General features: G+C 50.7%; 1 protein-coding gene across 10 annotated transcripts in view; it reads right to left on the bottom strand.

Moving 5' to 3' along the window:
- Window positions 1–1,171: 1,171 nt before the first annotated feature.
- The window catches only part of CEP250 (centrosomal protein 250), a 60,553-nt gene continuing 39,332 nt past the window's right edge, over window positions 1,172–22,392 (bottom strand). For 7 of the 10 annotated variants that reach the window (XM_033186229.1, XM_033186231.1, XM_033186225.1 and 4 more), the window contains 13 exons: window positions 20,011–20,154; window positions 18,934–19,067; window positions 16,878–17,016; window positions 15,538–15,880; window positions 14,896–15,017; window positions 13,441–13,561; window positions 11,520–11,641; window positions 8,481–11,096; window positions 5,286–5,396; window positions 4,944–5,102; window positions 4,087–4,188; window positions 3,063–3,122; window positions 1,515–1,778 (listed from right to left, as the gene is read on the bottom strand). In XM_033186229.1, coding sequence (XP_033042120.1) covers window positions 1,515–1,778; window positions 3,063–3,122; window positions 4,087–4,188; window positions 4,944–5,102; window positions 5,286–5,396; window positions 8,481–11,096; window positions 11,520–11,641; window positions 13,441–13,561; window positions 14,896–15,017; window positions 15,538–15,880; window positions 16,878–17,016; window positions 18,934–19,067; window positions 20,011–20,154 — 4,437 coding nt within the window. Of the gene's footprint in view, window positions 1,779–3,062; window positions 3,123–4,086; window positions 4,189–4,943; window positions 5,103–5,285; window positions 5,397–8,480; window positions 11,097–11,519; window positions 11,642–13,440; window positions 13,562–14,895; window positions 15,018–15,537; window positions 15,881–16,877; window positions 17,017–18,933; window positions 19,068–20,010; window positions 20,155–22,392 lie in introns of all 10 variants that reach the window. The other 3 variants (XM_033186227.1, XM_033186230.1, XM_033186228.1) reach the window with 3 other exon arrangements.

Genomic DNA, 22,392 nt, shown 5'->3' with positions numbered 1-22,392 from the left:
GGGGTTTCAGAAGTTTTCACTAAGCATCTGTTGCTGAGCTGCACGTGTGGGTTTCTGGAACAAAACTCTAGCCCCTGTGAACAAGCCTATTTCTACTCTGTGTGGTGCAACGAGACATAATGGGGCTGAGCTCCAAATTAGGAGGTCTGGGTGAGTGGGTGCTATTCTTATCCCCCCAGATTCTTAGCTAGGTCTCAGTTCCATCCCCAGGCTTAGTGAAGAGGAATTCCAGATTATGGTGGGAGTGCCAGAGGAAGGTAGTGGCCTGCTTCTTTAAAGAAAACTGTTCCAGTTGGGCATGGTGGCTCACACCTATAATCTCAGCACTTTGAGAGGTTGAGGTGGGAGGATCACTTGAGCCCAGGAGTTTCAGGCTGCAGTAAGACGTGATTGTGCCACTGCACTCCAGTTTGGAAGACAGGACAAAACCTTGTCTCTTAAAAAAATAAAACAATTTTGAGGCTTTGAGGAGGTTGCCAGCACTAGGTCTTAAGCCTGTGAGCTGGGTTCTGTCCAGCCTCTACTAGGACCAGCCCATGGTGAGAAGTTCTGCCATAGTCCATCCTTCTGATTGGCTTGACACATGGCTAGACTACAGGGGGCCAGATCAGTTCCAGCTGATATACCCAGGAAGGGACATCTCAAGGACATTCACCCAGAGTAGAAGAGGAATGAGGCCATGTGGAGGTTCTGAACTCAGAGACTCTGACTTTAGCTAAAGGTCAACAGTGTGTTTTTGAGGCCCCAGAACTTCTTTTAATCCTCCATAATCTCCCCCATTAACCCACCCAAGCTCAGCCCCAACCCGCTGCCACAGTCAGACCAGTCTTCTCACTGTGTGCTTGGCAACACCTTCGACTCCACTCCATCCTTCAAGGGCCAGTTCCTGCCTCCCTTCCTCAGCCCCTGGAAGTTCTACAGTTCTTCTAGTCAGTACACAGAATTGCCTCTGACTCATAAATGAGTGCTAGCCTGTTCTCATCAACTGGACTGCAGGCTCTCTGTGGTCAGGGGCTTTGTCTTGTGTGTTTTCTGTAACCCTTCCCCAGTGCATGCTGTACAATAAACGCATGCTACCTCGACAGGAATCTTTGGCAAGTTCTTCCCTGATAAACTCCCTTGATGTGGTGCTGCTGCCCAGCTGCACAAGTGGAGACAGCAGCAGAAAACTAATGCAAAGATCCCAGGGTTTATTGTTGAAGGGGAAGTTGAAGGAGGTGGTGAAGTGCTAGGAAAATAAATTCTAGATGAGAGGCAGTAGATGTCCCTCAGCCAGGGCAAGGCACTCCTCTGGGTGATTCCATTAGGGAGCAAGCAAATGCAATTTGCCTCATTCCCAGGTGAGTTGGGGCCCTCCCAAGTGTTGCAGATTTACTTCCTCTTCCTGGGAACACCTGCTGACCTGGGGGTCCTGGGTGCCTAACAGAGCCAGGCTTTTTCTTTGGCAAGCCTGTAGGTGTGCAGAGGGGCCGTGACCCACAGTACAGTCTTCTGTGTGCTCCTGGCTGCGGCTGCTACCTGGAAGTGGCTTGGGTAGTGCTGGGGCTGGGGTATAGCAGGACTGGCCCTGGGGATGTCAGACTTTGAGTCAGGGACTCATCCAGCCTGCGGGTCTCTGCCTCCAGGACAGTGGCCTCAGGGGCCTGGGCCACGGCGAGAAGTGAGTGTGAGAGGCTGTGGTGCAGGCCTGCTAGCTCACGGCTGGTCTGTACTGAGCGGGCGATGTAGTCCTGCTTCTGCTTCCGCTCCAAAGTCAGCTGAGCTTGCAGCAGGGCCACCTGGTGGACAGGATAAAAAAGAGGGAGAGCAGTTGAGGGCCCTGAAGTACCAGCTCTTCCTGCTCTGTGTTCCTGTGACGCTCGTTGGCTGAGCATCTGAATCAACTCTACCACATACACGAATCTCAGAAACAGGCTTTAGAGAGTTTAGGGGAAGGGCCCTTAGGAATTCTAGAATCCAGTGATTCTCAATTCTGGCTGCACATGTGACTCAAATAGGGAGCTTGAAAACAACAAAGCTATTAATCAACTTCACTGAAAGATAATTTACATGTGAAAAATGCCCAGATTTAAAATGTACATTTTGATGAGGCTGATAACAATATATACTCATGTATAACCACTATCTGACCTTTTTTTTTTTGAGATGGAGTCTCCCTCTGTTGCCCAGGCTAGAGTGCAGTGATGCAATCTCGGCTTACTGTAACCTCCATCCTGCTAGGTTCAAGTGATTCTTGTGTGTCAGCCTCCTGAGTAGCTAGGATTACAGGTGCACACTACTAGGCCCAGCTAATTTTTGTATTTTTAGTACAGACAGCATTTCGCCATGTTGGCCAGGCTGGTTTCAAACTCCTGACCTCAGGTGATCTGCCCGCCTTGGCCTCCGAAAGTGCTGGGATTTCAGGTGTGACCTACCGCGCCTGCCTTTGACTTTTTAATAAAATAGAAAAACATTCTGAGTTTAATAGAATTCAGAGTAATAGCTTAGGTCTAGCTACAGAGTCAGGTCCTGGCAGTAGTGACTACTAATTTCTGAAATAGGCTCAGAAATAACAAGGCAACACTTATGACTCCTGGGCCTTGAAAGGGAGAGTGGACTTTCAGGTGAGGCCTAAGAGGCAGGAAGGCTCTTCAAGTCCCTTCTCTGCGAGCTGGGGCTCGAGCTGAGCTGTGTGGCCTGGAGCCTGTGTTGGTGCCTGGCTCCTCTGCCTGGGGCGCTGGCAACAGTCTTGGCTGCGAGGGCACCTCTGAGGGCAGGGAGGCCAGGATGGCTCGGCTTGCTCCCACCTGTCCTCCTAGAATCTTCTGCCTGTTCCTCAGCCCTCTTCCTTAGATACACAGATCCTTTCTAAGTATGGATCTGGAAGTCGGGGGCCAGAATCATGCTTTTTTCCCCACTCCCACCCTAGGCGTATGAGAGATGGGGTTGGGACTGGGACTATTCTTGCCTCCCGTGGAGACTGAAGTTCTCTGAAGGCAGGAACTTCCCCTCTCCCGGCTGGAGGAGCACAAAGGGCCTGAGTGCAAGGGAGGGAATATGGGCTTAGAAAATCCAGAACATACCTCTTTCTGCAGTGCAGCCACATACTTGGCATCGGAGTGCTTCTCTCCTCCTCTCCCATCCTAAGGAAGACAAATGGCACTCTTGTTGGAATAGGCCTTCCCACTCTGGGGTTTCTGCAAGTTTCCTTGCAGAACCTCATCACAAACTTACGGGCCTGGGCAAGGGCTATGCGCCAGAAGCATCTGAACTCAGACTGGACCTCTATGGGGCAGCAGGCCCTGGGGCAAGGAGAGGCCCCACACCAGCAAAATGGGCAACACCATGGAGATCTAATGCAAAACATCCAAAAGGCCTGGATGGCATTTGCTTCTCTGAGGCATGTTTTACTTTAACAGAAGTACACCATGTATCTGCTTTGTGCTAGCCCTGGGCTGTGAGCTAAGGATGTAGAGAGGAAGACACGGTGACTGCCCTTGAGAACTTTCATTAAAGGACAGGGGATGGAGAGCTAGTGCTCAGTCACCATAAACAGTGCCTCCCTGCCAGGCTGCAAGCCTGTGTCTGTTGGCAGGGATACCTCACCTAAACGAGTGCAGGTTTGGGGAGTCTTCCCCAAGCCTCTTACCCAAAAAAGGGACACTGGCTCCAGGAAAGACCATGGACCCTCAGCCTGTAAACTCAACACTGTAGAAAGGTCTAAGAGATCAAGCTGTGATCAAGCTCCTAGGCTCCTCAGGAGCTGGCAAGTACCACACAACCCCCATACACCAGGGATCCTGAGCAGAGCCCCATGAGCCCCACTCCTGGGCCAGCCTGTGGCACTGGTCTGGGAGTGCACAAATCTGAGTCCCTCAGAAGGCAGGGCCGCTAGCCCTGATGCCACCCCAACCCCTACTCCAATATTGGGCCTCCTTCTCAGGGCAGGGATGGACTGAGCTGTGCCGAGCAGGGCAGAACGCAGTCAGGAGGGGCCCTCTGGATTAGCTGAAGTGCTGTTGGCCTGGGATATGCAATGAGGAGGGCTGAGTTTCTGGTGGCTGGGGTTGGGCTCTCTAAGGCTGCAGTTGAGGAAAATGGGTAAACCTGCTGTGTGGGTGAAGAAGCCATGGCCTTGCTGATCTCCAGGGACCCTGCCTGGGTTGCACGCATGGCCTCCCTCTTCAGCTTTCTCCGTTCTCGCTCCACCTGCCAAGGTGCAAATAAGAAATCAGGACTTGGCTTGGCTCTGTGGCTGGAGCAGAGCTGCCTTTCTCCAGAAGTGGCCAGTGCCTGTGCAGGTGTACAACGGGACAGTAACCATGGGAAGAGAATTCCTGGCTGAGGAAGGCACAGCTAGGGCAGGCCTCAGTGCAAAGAAGTGCTCCTGAAGCAGAAGAGGCAGGGCCAGCCTCTCAGGCCTCTGGAGCAAAGACCAGCAAACTTCTCCCGCAGTAAGTACTGTAGGCTTTGTGGGGCATAGTAGGGAAGCAGCCATAGACAATGCATGGCTGTATTCCAATAAACTTAATTTTCAAGGCTGGGCATGGTGGCTCATGCCTGTAATCCCAGCACTTCGGAAAGCTAAGGCAGGTGGATCACGAGGTCAGGAGTTCAAGACCAGCCTGGCCAACATGGTGAAGTCCTGTCTCTACTAAAAAGATAAAAATTTGTCAGGCATGGTGGTGTGTGCCTGTAATCCCAGCTACTCAGGAGGCTGAGGCAAGAGGATAGATTGAACCCGGGAGGTGGAGGCTGCAGTGAGTGGAGATCGCACCATTCCACTCTAGCTGTAGGAGACAGAGCAAGACTCCATCTTGGGGAAAAAAAAGCAAACTTAATTTTCAGAAACAGGCAGCAGGCTGAATTTGCCCAAACTCTTGGGCTGTAGTTTACTGAGTCTATGCTCTAGGGGCCACACAAGAAGTGGAGACGCATGCCCACTGGACCAGAAGAGGGGTCACCTGCTCTAGGGTGCTCCGCAGCTGGACATTGTGGCGCTGCAGCCTGCTCCTGTCAATCTCCAGCTGGGCCACCGCTTGCTGCAGGTGTTCAAGCCTTTGTCTCCATGACTGCTTCTCCTCCATTCCAGCAGGACTAGGCTCAGCCTCTACTCCTGAGACCTGTGGGAAAGACCTGTGATTCTCACCTGGGCAGCCCCTAAGACAGGAAGGGAACAGACAGAGGACACACAGACCAATCTGGCAGGTCTAAGCTTCAGGAACCCAGTTCCCAAGGGAAGGGGACAAACCCCTGGACAAGAGCTCCCTGCCGGGCCATCTATTCCCCCAGAGCCCCCGGCTCACCTCTCCCAGATGCATGCCCTGCTCCCCTCTGGACCCCTGTTCTGCTGTGCTGGTCGCACCTGGGCTGTGTAGCCGCTCCTCCAGAGCCCGTCTGGTGAGCTCCAGTTCATCCTAGGGTACCCAGGTATGGAGCAAAATTATATCCAACCTCATATCCGGACCAACCCACCCTCCACAGAAACAGCAGTTCAATGTTCTCCTCAGGCTTTTGTCTTATTTTTCCTAGAAGCTCTGAGTCATTCTAGTACAGAACCTTCATTTTACAGACGGGTAAAACAAAGGAGCAGAGGGGCCTCTACTCACGGATATGCAGTGAGCTAGCAAGGAAGCTAGGACCAGAGTCCCCAGTTCACTTCACATTTCCTAAGGGCTGAGCAATGACTCAGGGCACTGATGTGCTGTGGGAAGAGCATGGATTCTGGAGTCACACAGTGCTGGGTGCCATGTCACCACTCAATGGCTCTATGACTCTGGTCAAAGCACAAGCTCTCCCCAAACCCCAATTTCCTCATGTATAAAATGACTATCTGCACATGGATCAAGCCCTTGAGTTAAGTCCCTTTGGGTAAGTGGGGAAGCCTCATGCTAGATACTTTCTAGGCGCTCTGTGGTTCATAAATGATAACGGTCAAGAAGAGATGAACAAGAGAAAACAAGTGTATGCATGTGGATGTGGATTGCCTGGGAGAGGGGAAGAGCTTGGTGATAGAAAGTCTGGGCTCTAGAGACAGATGACTCAGATCTCATTCCAGTCCTGCCATTTATGAGTTTGTTTTTTTTGAGACAGAGTCTCACTCTGTCGCCCAGGCTGGAGTACAGTGGCGTGATCTCAGCTCACTGCAACCTCCTCCTCCCAGGTTCAAGTGATTCTCCTGCCCCAGCCTCCTGAGCAGCTGGGATTACAGGCACGCACCACACACCCAGCTAATTTTTGTATTTTTAGTAGAGACAGGGTTTTGCCATGTTGCCCAGGTTGGTCTCAAACTCTTGGGCTCAAGTTATCCATCTGCCTCAGCCTCCCAGAGTGTTGGGATTACAGGTGTGAGCCACTGTGCCCGGCCATGACTTTGGACCAGTCCAAAGAAGACTTAACCTCTCTGAAATGCCATTCCTCAACTATAAAACGAGGATAGTAAGAGTTCCTATTTCTCAGGGTAGTTGTGGAAGAAACTGAGAGTAATAGTGCCTGGCAGGTAAAACGCTTAAAAAATGGTCCCATGACAATGGAGGGCTGCATCTGACAGGCGTCCCAGTCTGTTTGGAGGGGGCAGTGGGTGAAGTGACTCTGACCCGAGTTATGTTACTGAGTGAATACTGCTTACTTTTGCTGTGCCTGTAAGAATGGGCCTGAACATAGGAAAGGAGTCCCACTTAGTGCTTTCTTCCTAAGTAATTCATACATATCATCCCATGTCATACCACCAATGCCTATTTTACCAATGAGAAATCGAAGATCAGAGTGAAGGCATTCACCCAGGGTCACACAGCTGATAAGCTGCACTACTGTATTTCAAACCCTGGAACTGGACTCCAAAGTTCACAGATGGACCTCCTCCTCATATTGCCCTTTACCAAGAGCAGAGCTTTGTGAGTTTCCAGAAAGAACTCTCTAGGGGACTGTGTGTCTGGGGTTCTCTGGGGCTCAGTCAAGGGACCAGGATGTAGAGTCTATATCCCTGGAAAACTGGACTAGGTGTCTCTTGGCATAGGAGATGATGCCTCTCTCTGTCCAGCCAACCTGGCTTTCCTTTCTGCCTGTTCTCTGCAGGTCTTTTTCTCAGTACAGTGGGTACAAAGGTGACTAAGACATGGTGCTTAACCTTGAGGTTAAATATTACACCCTGAAGTCCTCTCCTAAGCCCACTTCCTCTCACTCAACATTCTACCTACATGAAACCCACTTGTTCTAACTGAAGCCAAAGTGTCTCTGGCTTCAACTCCATCCTTCAACTTCAGATCATTTTACTAACCTGCCCACAGGCTCCTCTCTCCATTTCCAAACTGACCTCATCATTCCACTCCTCTTTCTCACATCTGCTTCTCTTCATCTTGGTGAACAGGGATCTGAGTGTGATCTTTGACTTCTTTCTGCCCTATCTTTATTCCTCCCACCTCTTAGCCAATCAAGTCCTACCTCTCAGACCCACCCCCATGTCTCCATTCACACTTTCCATCTTAGGGCACAAGCTCTCCTCTGGACTTCCCAGTACAGCCTCCCAGAGGGTCTCCCCAGACCTGCTGTTGCTCCACACGGCAGCCTGAGCAATCTTTCTGAGCTGTATGTCTGATCACATCACTCCCCTGCCGCAAACACTTCATCTGCTTCCCACCACCCAGGTCCTCAGCATGACTTGCAAGCCCTGACAGGTGTGGCCCCTGCTGTCTTCCAGTCTCTTACCAAATCCTCCCTGTCCCATGCAACCTGAACCATCTACACAGATACATTTGTTCTCGCCCTCTTTTCCTCTTCCCCTGAATGCTCCTCCCCAACCTGTGCTTGGCTAGTTCCTTACTGGTCCCTTCAGGTCTATATATATATATATATTTTTTTTTTTTGATAAGGAATCTCACCTCTTTGCCCAGGCTGGAGTGCAATGGCACGATCTCAGCTCACTGCAACCTCCACCTCCTGAATTCAAGCAATTCTCCTGCCTCAGCCTCCCAAGTAGCTGGGATTACAGGCACGTGCCAGCATGCCTGGCTAATTTTTGTATTTTCAGTAGAGACGGGGTTTCACCATGTTGGCCAGACTGGTCGCGGACTCCTGACCTCAAGTGATCTGCCCATCTTGGCCTCCCAAAGTGCTGGGATTACAGGCGTGAGCCACCGTGCCTGGCCCAGGTCTAATCTTAAACACATTACCAGAAAGGCTTTCAGGACCCACTCCCAGGAAAGGGTGGGTATCCCTCCAGCATGCCTGGGGCATACTAAACTTCTGTGAGGCACCAACTACACTGCATTATCACTGTTTACCCGCTAGAATGCGAACTCTGAGGGCAGAGACTCTGGGGTCTTATCCTCTTTGTATCTTCCCTGACTAGCACAGTAGCCTGAATCCTACCGACGCTGAGGTGCTCATGATCTCAGATTTCTCATACCCCTGGGGTGCCACAGGGCCCAGGGTGGTGGGCAGTCCCTGAGCTCAGCCAGACAGGGGTGTGTTCCCTGGCCCTTACTCCCCGTGGAGTGACTCACCTGCAGCCTTTGCTGTTCTGAGTCCCGCTCCAGGACAGAGGCTTGTAGGAACATGGCTACCTCCTGCAGACTGCTGACACTGGCCTTGGTCTGCGCTAGGGACAGTGCCAAGTCCTGGGCCTTCTCCCTCCACTCAATCTCCCTGGCTTCTGTCTGTCTCAGGGCTGCCTGTAGCCGCTCCAGCTCCCGCTGCAGCCTGGGCTCTAAAGAATCAAGTTTTGGAGATTGTTCCTCCACTGGGGAGGCTCTGTGGCTGTGGGGGGAGGCTTCCAGGTTGTTTCTTTGCTGGGTCTCCCTCAGCTCCAGGATCTCCTGTTCCTTTTGGGCTACGGTCAGCTGTAGCTCCCTTAGACTCTGACGAAGGCCCCTTATCTCCTCCTCTTCTCTCTCCTGCCCTAGATTCTGCTTCTCTTGGATCATATTCTCTTGGACCCTCTGGGCCAGAGACTTCTCTAGTAGCTGCCCCTGTTCCTGCTGATATCTCAGCTCTTCATCCCTCTGGGCAAGTGCCTGCTGCAGCTGCTGCACATCCTCCTGGTATCGGAGATCCTGGTCCTGGATCTCACCTTCTCGCGTCCTCAGGGCCTCTTCCAGCTGCTGAGTGTGTGCCTGGCAGGCATCCAGGGCAGCTTGCAGGGTGGCAGTGCTGGCCTCCAGACTGCGGCTCAATTCTGCCTGCTCAAGGAGATGCTGCTCTTTCCTCTGCAGGGCAGCATGAGCCTTGCCAAGGGCCTCCTGCAGAGCCTCAACTTGGGCCCGGGCAGCCTCCTCCTGATGCCGGGAGGACTGACTTTCTGCCCGCAGAGCTTCCAGCTCCTGGTCCCGTTCCTTTAGCACCGCCTGGACCTGTAGCCAGCTATCCCGCAAGGTCCTGGTCTCCACCTCGTGCTCCTGTGCCTGCTCAGCACACTGCTGCTGGAGGGCCAACAGAGCTTTCTCCTGCTCCCGAGACTCAGCCCTGAGGTCTCCCAGCACCTCCTCCAGGGCCTGGACCCGCCGTCCCTCCACTGCCAGCTCTTCCTCGAGCCTTCGTGCCTGTTCCTTGTGGTCCTGAAGCTCTCCCTGACGCTCCTTCAGTGTCATATGGGCTTGCTCCAGAGCTCCCTGGAGGGCGTTTGCCTTTTCCTTCACACTCTCCTCCTGTCCCTGGGCCTGCTGCTGTTCTTGCTGCAGAGCCTCCAGTTCCTGGTCCCTCTGGGCTAGGGCTCTCTGGGCCTCATCCAGTTGATTCTGAAGTGACTGCTCCTTCAGCTCCCCTTGTTCCCTGGCTTCCTGCAATTGCTGCTGCAAGACCACTATCTCCTGCTCTCGCTGGGACAGGAGGAGGCTGGTCTCACCTACCTTCCTGTGCAGGCCCTGGAGCTGCTGCTCCAGCTGGTCCTTGAGCTCCTGGAGTTCATGGATATGCTCCTGCTGACATTCCACCTCCTTCTCCTTATCACGCAGGATCAGCTTCATGTGCTCTAGGCTCCCGCGTTGTGCTTTACTCGGGCCCTTCCCTTCCTCTGCCCGTTCCTGCATCAGCTGCCTCTGAGTGGCCAGCTCCCGGCCTCGCTCTCTCAAGGACAGCTTGATCTGTTCCAGGTCCTCCTCCAGGATCTTGGTCTGCCGGGTCCTTTGATCCTCGAGAACCTGAATCCTCTCCTTCTGCAGCATCAGCTCCTGGTCTCTTCTCTCGAGATCCTGAGTCAGATGCTCTTTCTGCCTCTGCAGCTCCTCGATCTGTTCTCGCTGAGACTTCACCTCCTGGTCCCTCTCCTGCAGCTCTCTTGCCAGAAGGGTGCTGTGGCTCTCCAGGTCATGGATCTGGCTGCTTTGTGCCTGCAGCTCATGGCTCCTTTCTTCTAGGTCCAGCGTAAGGTGGGTCAAAGCCACTCTCTGGGTTTCCCTCTGGCCCTCCAGCTCCTTGATCAGTTTTTGCTGGCACTCCATCTTGTGATGGTTTTCCTCCAGTTCCAGGGCCAGGCATTCCAGAGTAACCAACTGCTTTTTCAGATCCTGAACCTTTCCTCTCTGGGACTCAATCATTTGGTCTTTCTTCTCAAGTTCTAGAAGCTGATGCTCCAAGACACTCCTCTGAGTCTCCCGATCCTTCTCGAGCTCTCTGATCTGCTCCCTCTGCACAGTTAGCTTCTGCTCTCGCTCCTGGACGGCCATAGGCAGATGCTCTAAAACAGACCTACACTTCTCTAGCTCCTGAATCTGTTCTTGCTGCAGATCTACCTCTTGGTTCCTCTTCTTCAGGTCCAGAGACAGCAATTCCAAAGCAGCCTTCTGCATTTCCCGTTGCTTCTCCAGTTCCTGGATTTGTCCCTGCAGAGTCTCCACCTCCCCTTCTCTTTCAGCTAGGGTCTGGGTCAGGAGGGCCAAATTCTCTTGCAGAGCCTTTCCTTGGGCCACCTTCAGCTCGCCCTGCTCTTGCAGAGCCTGGGCTCTCTCACGCTCACTCTCCACCTCCTCATTTTTCAGCTTCAGTGCTGAGCGAGCCGTTCTCAGGTCTTCTTCCAGGACACCAGCAGCACTTGCCTGAGCCCTGGCTTCTGCGACAGCTGCTTGTAGGTGTTCCACCTGGGCTGTCAGGTTCTCCTTGGCTGCCTGAAGTAACTCTCGCTCACCCTGGAAGACAAGATGAAAAGCCACTTTAAACTACACTTCCCTGCTACTGTCACCCCAACACTGGCACTTTTCTTTCTTATTTTGTGGCACTAGCAGTGACAAGGACTTGGGCAAAAAAGTGGTAGGTATATTCCACTTAATCTAATACTGTAAAAGAGCATCCCTACCACCTCCCAGGACTCTGCTATGCCTAGGGCAGACTCTGGTCCTTCAGGACAAGGGGCAAAAATACCAACCTCAAATTCAGAAAAAGCAATTCAAGGAGGATTAACTGGAACCTTAATAATGGCCCCCAGGGACATGGAGACAGCCAGAGGAACTGATAGACTTGCTGAAGGAAGTGGGACACATGACCACAGGCCAAGGTGGGCCCAAGGGACTACTCCTGAGGCAAACCCCTCCCTGAAACCAGTAACACTTTACCTGGGCTTCCATTCGCTGTAGCTCTGCTCTCCGCAGGCGACTCTGTAAGGATGCCATAGTTTCATGTAGTTCCATCAGCTCAGATTCTAGGGAGTTCTGCTTTCCTTCCCACTTGGATTTCTCTTTGAGAAGAGGAGAGGAGAGGCAGTGGAGTAAGACCCATGTTTGGGGTGGGGGAAAAGAGGGATATAGATGCAGATGGAGGATGGGGAACAGATTCAAAGGGGAGGAAGGCCAAGGAGAGAATTCTATCCAGTGTCCTAGAGACATCAACCATCCGCCAGCTGCTTCTATTTGCCTGGCAGTACTCCCTGCTGCTGCCAGCCCCAGCATTGCCTGGTAATCATCCCAATACGTCCTCATCCTCATCACAGAGAGCCTTGGCCCTCAATTCCAGACAGGGTTGAGCCAGATGACACTGGAGGTCCCTTCTAGCCCCAATCCTATAATTGTGCAGGAGCTCCTAGAGACCTGGGTGGCTCTGCTGGCTGCCCACCATTTCTGCACCAGGTGTTGGAATCCCACTATTTTTGTGGCTCTCAGGGAACCCTCAAACGGTCTCAAAAAAGGCCAAGACCCAAGTTGTCCTCTTTTTTAATTTTTTTGAGATGGAGTCTTGCTCTGTTGCCCAGGCTGGAGTGCAGTGGCACAATCTCAGCTCACTGCAACCTCCACCTCCCGGGTTCAAGCGATTCTCCTGCCTCAGCCTCCCACCACCACGCCCGACTAACTCTTCTCTTTTACAGTAGAAACTTGAGCTTCAAGACCCTTCCTCTACTGTCCTTTGTAAGGAGTCATGACACTTTCCAGTCCTTGGCTGGCACATGGATATGTCCTCCCCGGATCCCCTCTCCTTGCTTTCTCCCAAATAAGCTCATAATCCCTCAGTGACCAAAGGCTAACTTGGAGGACATAGTTGAAGACGATAAAAATAAGTAACATGGATGACAAAAGATGCAGAGTTTTATAATGTTCTTATAGTCCTGGCCCTGAGTCTCTAATTTTTTTTTATTTTTAAATCTACAGAGACAGGGCCAAGCATGGTGGCTCACGCCTGTAACCCCAGCACTTTGGGAGGCCAAGGTGGGCGGATCATGAGGTCAGGAGTTCAAGACCAGCCTGACCAATATGATGAAACCTTGTTTCTACTAAAAATACATAATATGATGAAACCTTGTCTCTACTAAAAATACATAAATTAGCCGGGCGTGGTCGCAGATGTCTGTAATCCCAGCTATTTGGGAGGCTGAGGCAGGAGAATTGCTTGAACCTGGGAGGCGGAGGTTGCAGTGAGCCAAGATCACACCACTGCACTCCAGCCTGGGTGACAGAGCGAGACTCCATCTCAAAAAAAAAAAAAAAAAAAAATCTAGAGACAGAAAATGGGAGCCCAGCCATTTCCTTCTTTCAGTTCACCAAATCTGTTCCTCCTAATCTCTTCTTCCAGGATGGGCCTCAAAGGCCAAGCAAAGTAGAAAAAATAGTTCAAGGGGGTCAGCACCGCTTTGAAAGTGCCTCTAGATACCATCTCACAGTTCTGGGTAAATAATGGAGTGCAGCTGGGCACGGTGGCGCACGCCTGTAATCCCAGCACCTTGGGAGGTCGAGGCAGGCAGATCACTTGAGGCCTGGAGTTCAAGACCAGCCTGGTCAACATGGTGAAACCCCATCTTTACTAAAAATACAAAAAAATTAGCCAGGCTTGGTGGTGTGTGCCTGTAATCCTAGCTACTTGGAAGGCAGAGGTAGAAGTGACATTGCACTCTAGCCTGGGTGACAGAGTGAGATGCCATCTCAAAAATAAAATAAAATAAAAATAAAATAAACAGAGTAGCTGCTAGGCCTGTGCCTGCCACTTCTGGGCTCCCCACCTATCCCTTCTCCTCCCTCTAAATCTCCCTGCCTGTCTTGAGCTTCTCACCTTCCTGATTCTGGGAGAGCTGTCTCTGCAGATCCTGCAACTCTGTGTGGACCTGGCTCTTCTCAGCCTCAGCATCAGTTAGACGCTCTTCCAGTTTCTGGACCTGATCCCTCAGAACATCCTGGGAAAGGAAGGGCATGGCTAAACATGAGTTCCTCATCTTCCACAAAGCAATGCAGGGCTCAAGCTCTCTCCTCATTCTCAGCCTCTGTGGTGGGCTGCCATTGTGGACCTACTCCCAGATTGCTGGGTTACTTCCTCTGAACACATGTGCATTTAGCTCCCGGAAGTGATGACAGGCTCTGCTCCACTTGGATGGAGTGAGAATCCCCTTCTGACCTGTCTATCTCTTTTGAAACAGAGCTCCTGCTCAAAGTTAGTCCAGGGGTCACCCCTTCCCTCTCAACACTCCTACTTCAAAGCTTAGCCCAAAGGTCATCTCTTCTTTCCTTCTGACCCTTCCCAAATCAGGATGAATTGCCCCTTCCTCCTAGTTCCAACAGTACATCACTTGCATCTGTTACTGATCCAATTAATTCTCTCAGTTCTACTTTCCAGTAGAATGCAGTTTGGTTCCTCCACCATGTCACAAGCCTTCTTTAGGCAGAGATCAGGTCTTTCTCCCTTCTGTATCCCCAGCTCAGAGTGGCTGACATATAGATGGCGCACTCAATTTGTATTGATTGATAGGTTCACTGTGAGGTGGAATTTATGAGATCTTTCAGACCTAGGCCTTGAACGCGCCTATAAATGCCAACCTCAAATCTCAGTGGTCATCGATTTCTAGGGTTTCTCTTGGAAGTCTAGGTACCAAGAATATATTCACGGCTGAGTGGAAAACGATGCAAAACAATACCACACATCACACATCTGCCCAGGGTTTTTTTTTTTTTTTTTGAGATGGAGTTTCACTTTTGTTACCCAGCCTGTAGTGCAATGGCACAATCTTGGCTCACTGCAACCTCCACCTCCCGGGTTCAAGGGATTCTCCTCCTCAGCCTCCAAAGTAGCTGGGATTACAGGCGCCCATCACCACCCCTGGCTAATTTTTGTATTTTTAGTAGAGATGGGGTTTCAGCATGTTGGCCAGGCTGATTTCGAACTCCTGACCTCAGGTGATCCGCATGTCTCAACCTCCCAAAGTACTGGGATTACAGGTGTGAGCCACCGTGCCTGGCCTACCCAGGGTTTTTTGGTTTACAGGGCTCATTCAAGATCCTCACTCATCTAATCCTCAAAACCCTGAGCAGGCACTATCTGCCCTACTCTGCAAGGGAAAACAAGGCCCAGGAACTCCAAATGCTTCATTTGTAGTTGCCAGGTGGTAAGTGATAGAGGTGAAACTCATCCCAACTTGATCTCAGGAATAAAACAGGTCAAACTGCTTCATACATCTTTGCCTCATGCTTTTCGAGGGATGTAAAGAGTTCAGGAAAGGGGAGCAGAGAAACATACCCGGGTCTGTTGAGTCTTCCACAGGTCTTGATGAAGCTTGTGGAGGGCAGATGCTACTGCCTCAGCGGAGAGGGCAGTCAGCAGGGGCCCTCTCTTAAAGAGGCTCCTAGCTCCATTCTGGTCTGAAAAAAAGAGGAAAACCTCCTCACCTAGCTGCCACTAAGAAAAGAAACAGCCAGACCTCCCCAAACACAGCCCTGGCCTTCCCACTGGTCCCTCCTCTCCACAAAGAACCCCTTCTCAGCAGTTCGTTCATCACATATTTTCTCCGTAAGTATGGGCCAGGCACTATGGTGGGTGCTAGATAACGCCAGCTATGGCTTATTACACACTTAATAAGTGCCAGGAACCGTGTAAGCGATTCACATCTGCAACCTCATAATTCCTTGATGAAATTATAAGGTAAGTACTTTTAACATCCTTACTTTGTAGTTGAGGAAAATCAAGCTCAGATAGGTGACTTGCCCAAGGACACATGGCTAGCAAACAGTAGAGCTGGGGCTTAAACTCAGAATTAATTCCCAAGTATGTAATCTTAACCCCGAAGCAATATGGCCTAACAAATAGCATTCCTCTCCCTTTCCCCTGGGAGCCAGGCCTGGCTTTGGCCCAAAGGACCTAGTTCTGGAGTGGCTGTCTCACCTGGCTCAAGGCCCCAGAGGGAAGGAGCAGAGTCTCCCCCACCACTCAGCTCAGGCCTGCTCTCACAAACAGACCCCAGGGCCTGCTGCAGGACAGAGTAGAGGCTGGCCAGCTGGGCCTGGGCCTGGTTCCCGGGCTGCTGCTCTGCGGCCAATGCTTCTAGCTGGCTCTCTGTGCTGCGCAGTCGCAGCTGTAGTTGGGCTGCCTTGGCTTCCTGGGCCCACAAGGAAGCTCGCAGCTGCTGCTCGGTGATACGAGACGCCCCCAGCTCCTCTAACAGCTGTGTTTCCTGGGCCAGAAAGTCAGCCTCCTTTTCCTTCACCTCTTGCCTCAGTAATTCCATCTGCCAAGGAGGAATTGTACATACTATAAGCAGGAAGTGGATATCCTCTCTTCAGGCCTTCCCAGGCCAGACCCCACTCAATTCTTTTACAAACTCTGATCAGGGCTGGGAGGATTTCAGCTCAGCTCTTAGGTAGGTAGAGGGGCTCTGAAATGAGTGTTACCCTAGATTTAACACCTGGCCGCCTGCCGACTACTGAACACCTGGGCCCAAGCTGCTATGCTAATGGGTTTCAGTCCCGGCTCCCTGGCTTGCTGGCTCCCTGCTATGATCAGAACTCTGCCATGAAACCCCGACGCTGCACCTAATAAGACCAGTCACAATAATATAGCTACCATGTACTGAATGCTTATTGTGTTCATGACACTTTATATACTCCTATAATGGTTATAGGAATTAGGAACAAGAATTATCACCCTTGTTTTATCGATGAAGAAGCTGACGTTCACACAATTAGAAAGTGGTACAGCTTACATTCAAACTCAAGACTGTTGAACAGCCAAACCTGTGTGCCCTTAACCCCTGCAATCCACCATCTGGCTCTTCTTTCCCTCCTAGATCCATCTTTCCTCTGTATACAACATCTGGGGTTCTGATGTGGGCAGACTGAATCCCTGGAAGTCTTGCTGCTGCCTGCCTGATTTGCAGTATTTCTGGTTGCTCATTCTCCCTGCTACATCTTGCCAACCAGACCCAGCACAGTTGGAAGTGGCTGTGTTGGAATCAGGCCTGTGTGGGCTCCACCCTTGTGTGCACTTTGCTCTGGGCTATCAGGTTTCCCACAGGAGCCATGCCCATCTCTGGGTCAGGTTCCCAAGCCCCCGCCTTCTCTAGTCCTGGCTTCCCCCTCCTGTAGGGATACTGAGGCACCAGCCTATCCTGTAATCAGGAAAAATAGATGGGTCCTCTCCATGAGAGGACTCAGAGCAATCAATCCACCGCTTCAGGATCAGGCTTCTGCCAGGGATGCAGGGCTCATAACCAGAGTGGGAAGTACCTGGGCACTGAGCTCTTTCTGTTCTCCCTGGGCCTCCTGCATGTCCTGGCGCAGGGCGCTCAGCTCTTGTTGTCGAATAGAGTCAGCTTCTTGTAAAACAAGGAGTCTCTGTTCCTTTTCCATCAGTGACAGAGTCAGACTAAAAAGAGAGGGGTCAGAGTGCTGGGCCATTCTCTTAGGGAATGAAAAATTACCTTCTCATCGGAGTATTCTAAAGATAGCATTAATAATCAAAATAGAAATAGTAATGATAATGATTATGATGTAACAATAAGAGCTATCATTTACTGAGCACTTACTATAATAAGTGCTCCTAGGTACTTCCTGCAGATGATGCCCCATTTCAACCTCACAGGTTTTTGTTGTTGTTGCTGTTGTTGTTGTTGTTTTTGAGACAGAGTCTTGCTCTGTTACCCAGGCTGGGGTGCAGTGGCACGATCTCAGCTCACTGCAGCCTCTGCCTCCTGTGTTCAAGTGATTCTCGTGCCTCAGCCTCCCGAGTAGCTGAGATTGCAGGCATGGGCCACCACACCCAGCTATTCAACCTTACAGTTATTCTTCTCTGGCAAATTTCACATATACCTTATATTAGTACCTCACGTTCAACATGTCCAAATCTTCCCCGTCCCTCTCCTCTCCTCCCCTGTTCACCCAATCATCTCCTACTATGTTCCCTAGCTTAGTGAATGGCACTTCCATCCACACAGTGTCCCAACATAGAACCTTGACCACTCCAGGGTTCTCCCTTCAACCTACCTATATGCAATCTATGATTATATACAATTGCTTCTAACTCCCTTAACATCCTTTAAACCTCTTCTCCTCTTTTCTCCTCCTCTTCCCCACTACCCTACCTTGGTTTAGCTTTAGGATCATCAGGACGACTATACCAGCCTAACTTGTCTTCCTGCCTCTAGTTTCATCACCAGAATGATTTGTCCCTTCTCAAACTCAGTGTTTTTGTTTTGTTTTGAGACGGAGTCTCGCTCTGTCACTGAGGCGGGAGTGCAGTGGCGTGATCTCAGCTCACTGCAACCTCCGCCTCCTGGTTCAAGCAATTCTCCTGCCTCAGCCTTCCAAGTAGCTGGTATTACAGGCACCCACCACCACGCCCAGCTAATTTTTTTGGTATTTTTAGTAGACATGTTGGCCAGGCTGGTCTTGAATTCCTGACCTCAAGAGATCTGCCCGCCTTAGCCTCCCAAAGTGCTGGGATTACAGTCGTGGGACACCGCATCCAGCCCATCCCCTTCTCAAATTCCCGCAGCACTAAGAATACAAGCTGCTCTTTACTCTGAATGGTCTTCTGTCACTCTTGATGTCTCATGTCATTATAATCCCTTCAAATACATCATTAAGTTGGATTATATCAATTTCCCTGCTTAAAATTCTCCAGAGGTTTCCTATGAAACTCAAACTACGAACTCCTTGCTGTGACCTACCAAATCCTGAATGCTGTGGACCTGCCCAGCTCATGCCACTCTCCTCATTCACCAAGCTCCAATCACAATCCAATCAGGCTCTGACCACTCTTTCAGTTCCACCAAACACTGTAAACTTTTATCTGCCTCATGGCCTTTGCACATGATTTCTCCTCTTACAGAATAGAACTCCCCCCTACCCTCTTACATGGGTAGCTCCACTTCATGGTGAGTGCTCAGTTTAAATCCAACTTCCTGAGAAAGGCCTTCCCTAACAACAGTTCTAAAGTAGGTCTCTTCTCTCTCACCCTGTTTCCTCCATGTGTCATAATCTGTAATAATTTGAGTTATTATTTGATTAATGTCTTTCCCACAAAACTATAAATTCTATCGGGGCAGGGTATCACTGTATCCCCAGGCACAGTGCCTGGTACATAACGGGTGTTCTTGAAATATTTACTAAATAAATGAAGGAACCTTTTAAGACAGGAACCATGTCCTCTCCACATGGCTACATGTACATCCCAGAGTTGTAGACATGAAAGGCAAGGTGGCCTGAGCAAACAACTCTCAGTATCACAGTGACCATGGCAGCCAGATAGACAAAAGCCATGTCCATGGCCTATCTAGCCTACCTGGCCTTCTCTCTCTCCAGTTCCTTCTGAATTTGGTTATACTCCTGGGTCTCTCTCAGCTTCTCCTGAACCTCTTGCTCCACCAGCCTCTGGGAGTCATCCTGGGCCACCAGCTGAGACTTCAAGTCCTCCACCTGGAAAGTTAAGGGCATGAAGACCAAGATGGGGGGGGGCCGGTGGGAAGATGCTCCTTACCTAGGGCTTCAGGGTCCTTCGAGGTTTACCATAGTCAGTGGCCATTTCCAATGCTCTGGCAGTTCCACCAATCCCTACACATTGTTCTTAACCACCCCCTTCCTCAATACAATTCGGCATGGTCATCTGCCTCCCAGCCTCACATATGCTGCATAGAGGCGGCACAAATAAAAATCTTTGCTGGGCCAGGTGCAGTGAATCACACCTATAATCTCAACACTTTGGGAGGCCAAGGCGGGCAGACTGCTTAAGACCAGGAGTTTGAGATCAGCCTGGGCAACATAGTGAGACCCTGTCTCTATAAAAATTTAAAAATTAGCCAGGTGTGATGGAACGCATCTGTAGTCCCAGCTACTCAGGGGGCTGAGGTGGGAGAATTGCTTGAGCTTGGGAAGTCAAGACTGCAGTGAGCTGTGATCTGCACTTCAGCCTGGGTGACATAGTGAGAACCTGTCTCCCCCACCAAAAATAAGGAAAAAAAGGCTGACTATAACTACTCCCAAAGTCAAAACATGAATTGTGATTGCTTTTTTAAAAATGAAAAGTCAGAACATCATTTGATATAGGATTCTGAGAAGCAACCTAGTATGTAAAGATATTAGATTTATGGCAAGGACGGAAAGAACAATTGAAACTGAGACAGTCGGGGAAAATACAAGCTCTGCAACCATTACAGAGAAAGCGGTCACTCTCCCAGGGCTCGGAGAGGCACACGCTCAACTCTGAGCACCCTCTAATTTTCCACTCAGTACTGTGGCCCACCCATCTACCTTCCCAAACCAGGCAGCAGGGCCAAGGTTCTCCCTGTCCTGCAGGAGGAAGTGGGAAGGCCTGGCTGTGTTGGGGAAGGACCGTGGGACTGGGTGGGGAGGAGGAGGGGACCTGCTTCTGCAGGTCCATCTTATCCTGCAGCAGGGAGCTGCTCTCTTCTTGGAGGGCAGCAAGGTCATCTCTGTGCTGCCGGGTTGCCTCCTTCAGCTCCCGCTGAGCCTCCCAGAGCTGGTTCTGCAGCATTCCAGTGGTCTCCTGAAGAGGGATAAGACATCAGTGAGTAAAGGAAATCCGTGTTGTATAAATACTGTTTTTTTCTGGTGGGGTGGCAAAAGCTGAGGGAGGAGCCAGCAATCCACATTGTTTCCACCTCACCATCTCACTTCCTAGTCCCTCTCCTCCCTCACAAAGTGCACTGGCTCACCCAGGTTTCTTGGTCAGGGTCCACGAGTTGGTAATAGTCTCTCACCCAGACCATGGCAACAGTCTCCTAACTGTATCCCTACTTCCACTTGATGCCATGATCCCCTAAAAACACACACACACTATTCTCTACTCAGCAGCTAAAGTATTTAAAAATACGTACACATGTATGTACATGCATGTATATATGTATATACAAATAAATCATATCCCACCCCTGCTTTTTAAATACCACCCAACTGGCCAGGCACGGTGGCTCACACCTGTAATCCCAACACTTTGGGGAACCGAGGTGGGTGGATCACTTGAGGTCAGGAATTTGAGACCAGCCTGGCCAACATGGTGAAACCCTTTCTTCACTAAAAATACAAAATTAGCCAGGCATGGTGGCGGGCATCTGTAATCCCAGCTACTTGGGAGGCTGAGGCACAAGAATTGCTTGAACCCGGGAGGCAGAGGTTGTAGTGAGCTGAGATGGTGCCACCGCACTCTAGCCTGGGTGACAGAGCAAGACTCAGTCCCAAATACATAAATACATACATACATACATACCACCCAACAGTTTCCCACTGCCCTTAGAACAAAATCCAAGCTCCTACAATGGCTGACAAAGGGTTTCTGGCTACCACTCCACTCGCCCCTGAGTTTATCAAGCTGGAGCCACACTGCCTCCTTTTTGTCCTTGAACCTCCCAAGCCCTCTTCTGTGTCACAGGGCCCTTGTGACAGGTGTTTCCTCTGCCTAAAGTGTTCTTCCCATGCCAGGCATTTCTTTTACATGGCTTGAGATATAATTCATATACCATACAATTCACTCATTTAACATATACAATGTAGTGGGTTTTAGGATATTCAGAGTTGTGCAACTATCACTGCAATCAAGTTTAGAACATTTCCATCAATCCCAAAATAAACCCCGTGCCCATTCACTGTGACTCCCCATTCCCCACCCCACTCCCCACCGTAAATCTGCTTTCATATAATATATGGCCTCTTGTGATGGGCTCTTCCACTTAACCTGATATTTTCAAGGTTCACCTATGTTGTATCATGGAGCTGGTTTTTTTTTTTGAGTCTCGCTCTGTCACCCAGGCTGGAGTGCAGTGGCGCGATCTCGGCTCACTGCAATCTCCACCTCCCAGGTTCACGCCATTCTCCTGCCTCAGCCTCCCGAGTAGCTGGGACTACAGGGGCCGCCAACACGCCCGGCTAATTTTTTTTTTTTTTTTTTTTTTTGAGACAGAGTCTCGCTCTGCCCCCAGGCTGGAGTGCAGTGGCCGGATCTCAGCTCACTGCAAGCTCTGCCTCCCAGGTTCACGCCATTCTCCTGCCTCAGCCTCCCGAGTAGCTGGGACTACAGGCGCCCGCCACCTCGCCCGGCTAGTTTTTTGTATTTTTAGTAGAGACGGGGTTTTACCGTGTTAGCCAGGATGGTTTCGATCTCGTGACCTCGTGATCCACCCGTCTCGGCCTCCCAAAGTGCTGGGATTACAGGCTTGAGCCACCGCGCCCGGCAATTTTTTTTTATTTTTAGTAGAGAAGGGGTTTCACTGTGTTAGCCAGGATGGTCTCGATCTCCTGACCTCAAGATCTGCCTGCCTCGGCCTCCCAAAGTGCTGGGATTACAGGCGTGAGCCACCGCGCCCAGCCAGAGCTGGTTTGTTTTTAACCTTCAAGTCTCAGCTCAGATGTTACTTTCTCAGTGAGGCCTTCCCTGACCACTAAGTGCAAAGTGACCTCCTTTGAATCACTCTCAGTTGTATCACTCTATTTCCTTTATAGCACTTATTACAAACTGTAATAATCTCATTTGCTTTGTGTCTGCTCATTTGTCATCCATCTCTGCCACAGGAATGTATGTTCCTTGAGGGCAGGGGCAATGTCTGTCATACTGACTGCTGTGCCACACCTTTTTTTTTTTTTTTCTTTTTTGAGTCTTGCTCTGTCACCCAGGCTGGAGTGCAGTGGTGTGACCTTGGCTCACTGCAACCTCCGCCTCCTGGGTTCAAGCAATTCTCCTGCCTCAGCCTCCCAAGCAGCTGGGATTATAGGCAAACGCCACCATGCCCAG

The sequence above is a fragment of the Trachypithecus francoisi genome, unplaced genomic scaffold (genome assembly GCF_009764315.1).
Source record: "Trachypithecus francoisi isolate TF-2019V2 unplaced genomic scaffold, Tfra_2.0 Lachesis_group21, whole genome shotgun sequence".
NCBI classification, from domain to species: Eukaryota; Metazoa; Chordata; class Mammalia; order Primates; family Cercopithecidae; genus Trachypithecus; species Trachypithecus francoisi.
The sequence above is the reverse complement of the archived record's forward strand: the minus strand, read 5'-3'. Positions and strand labels throughout refer to the sequence as shown.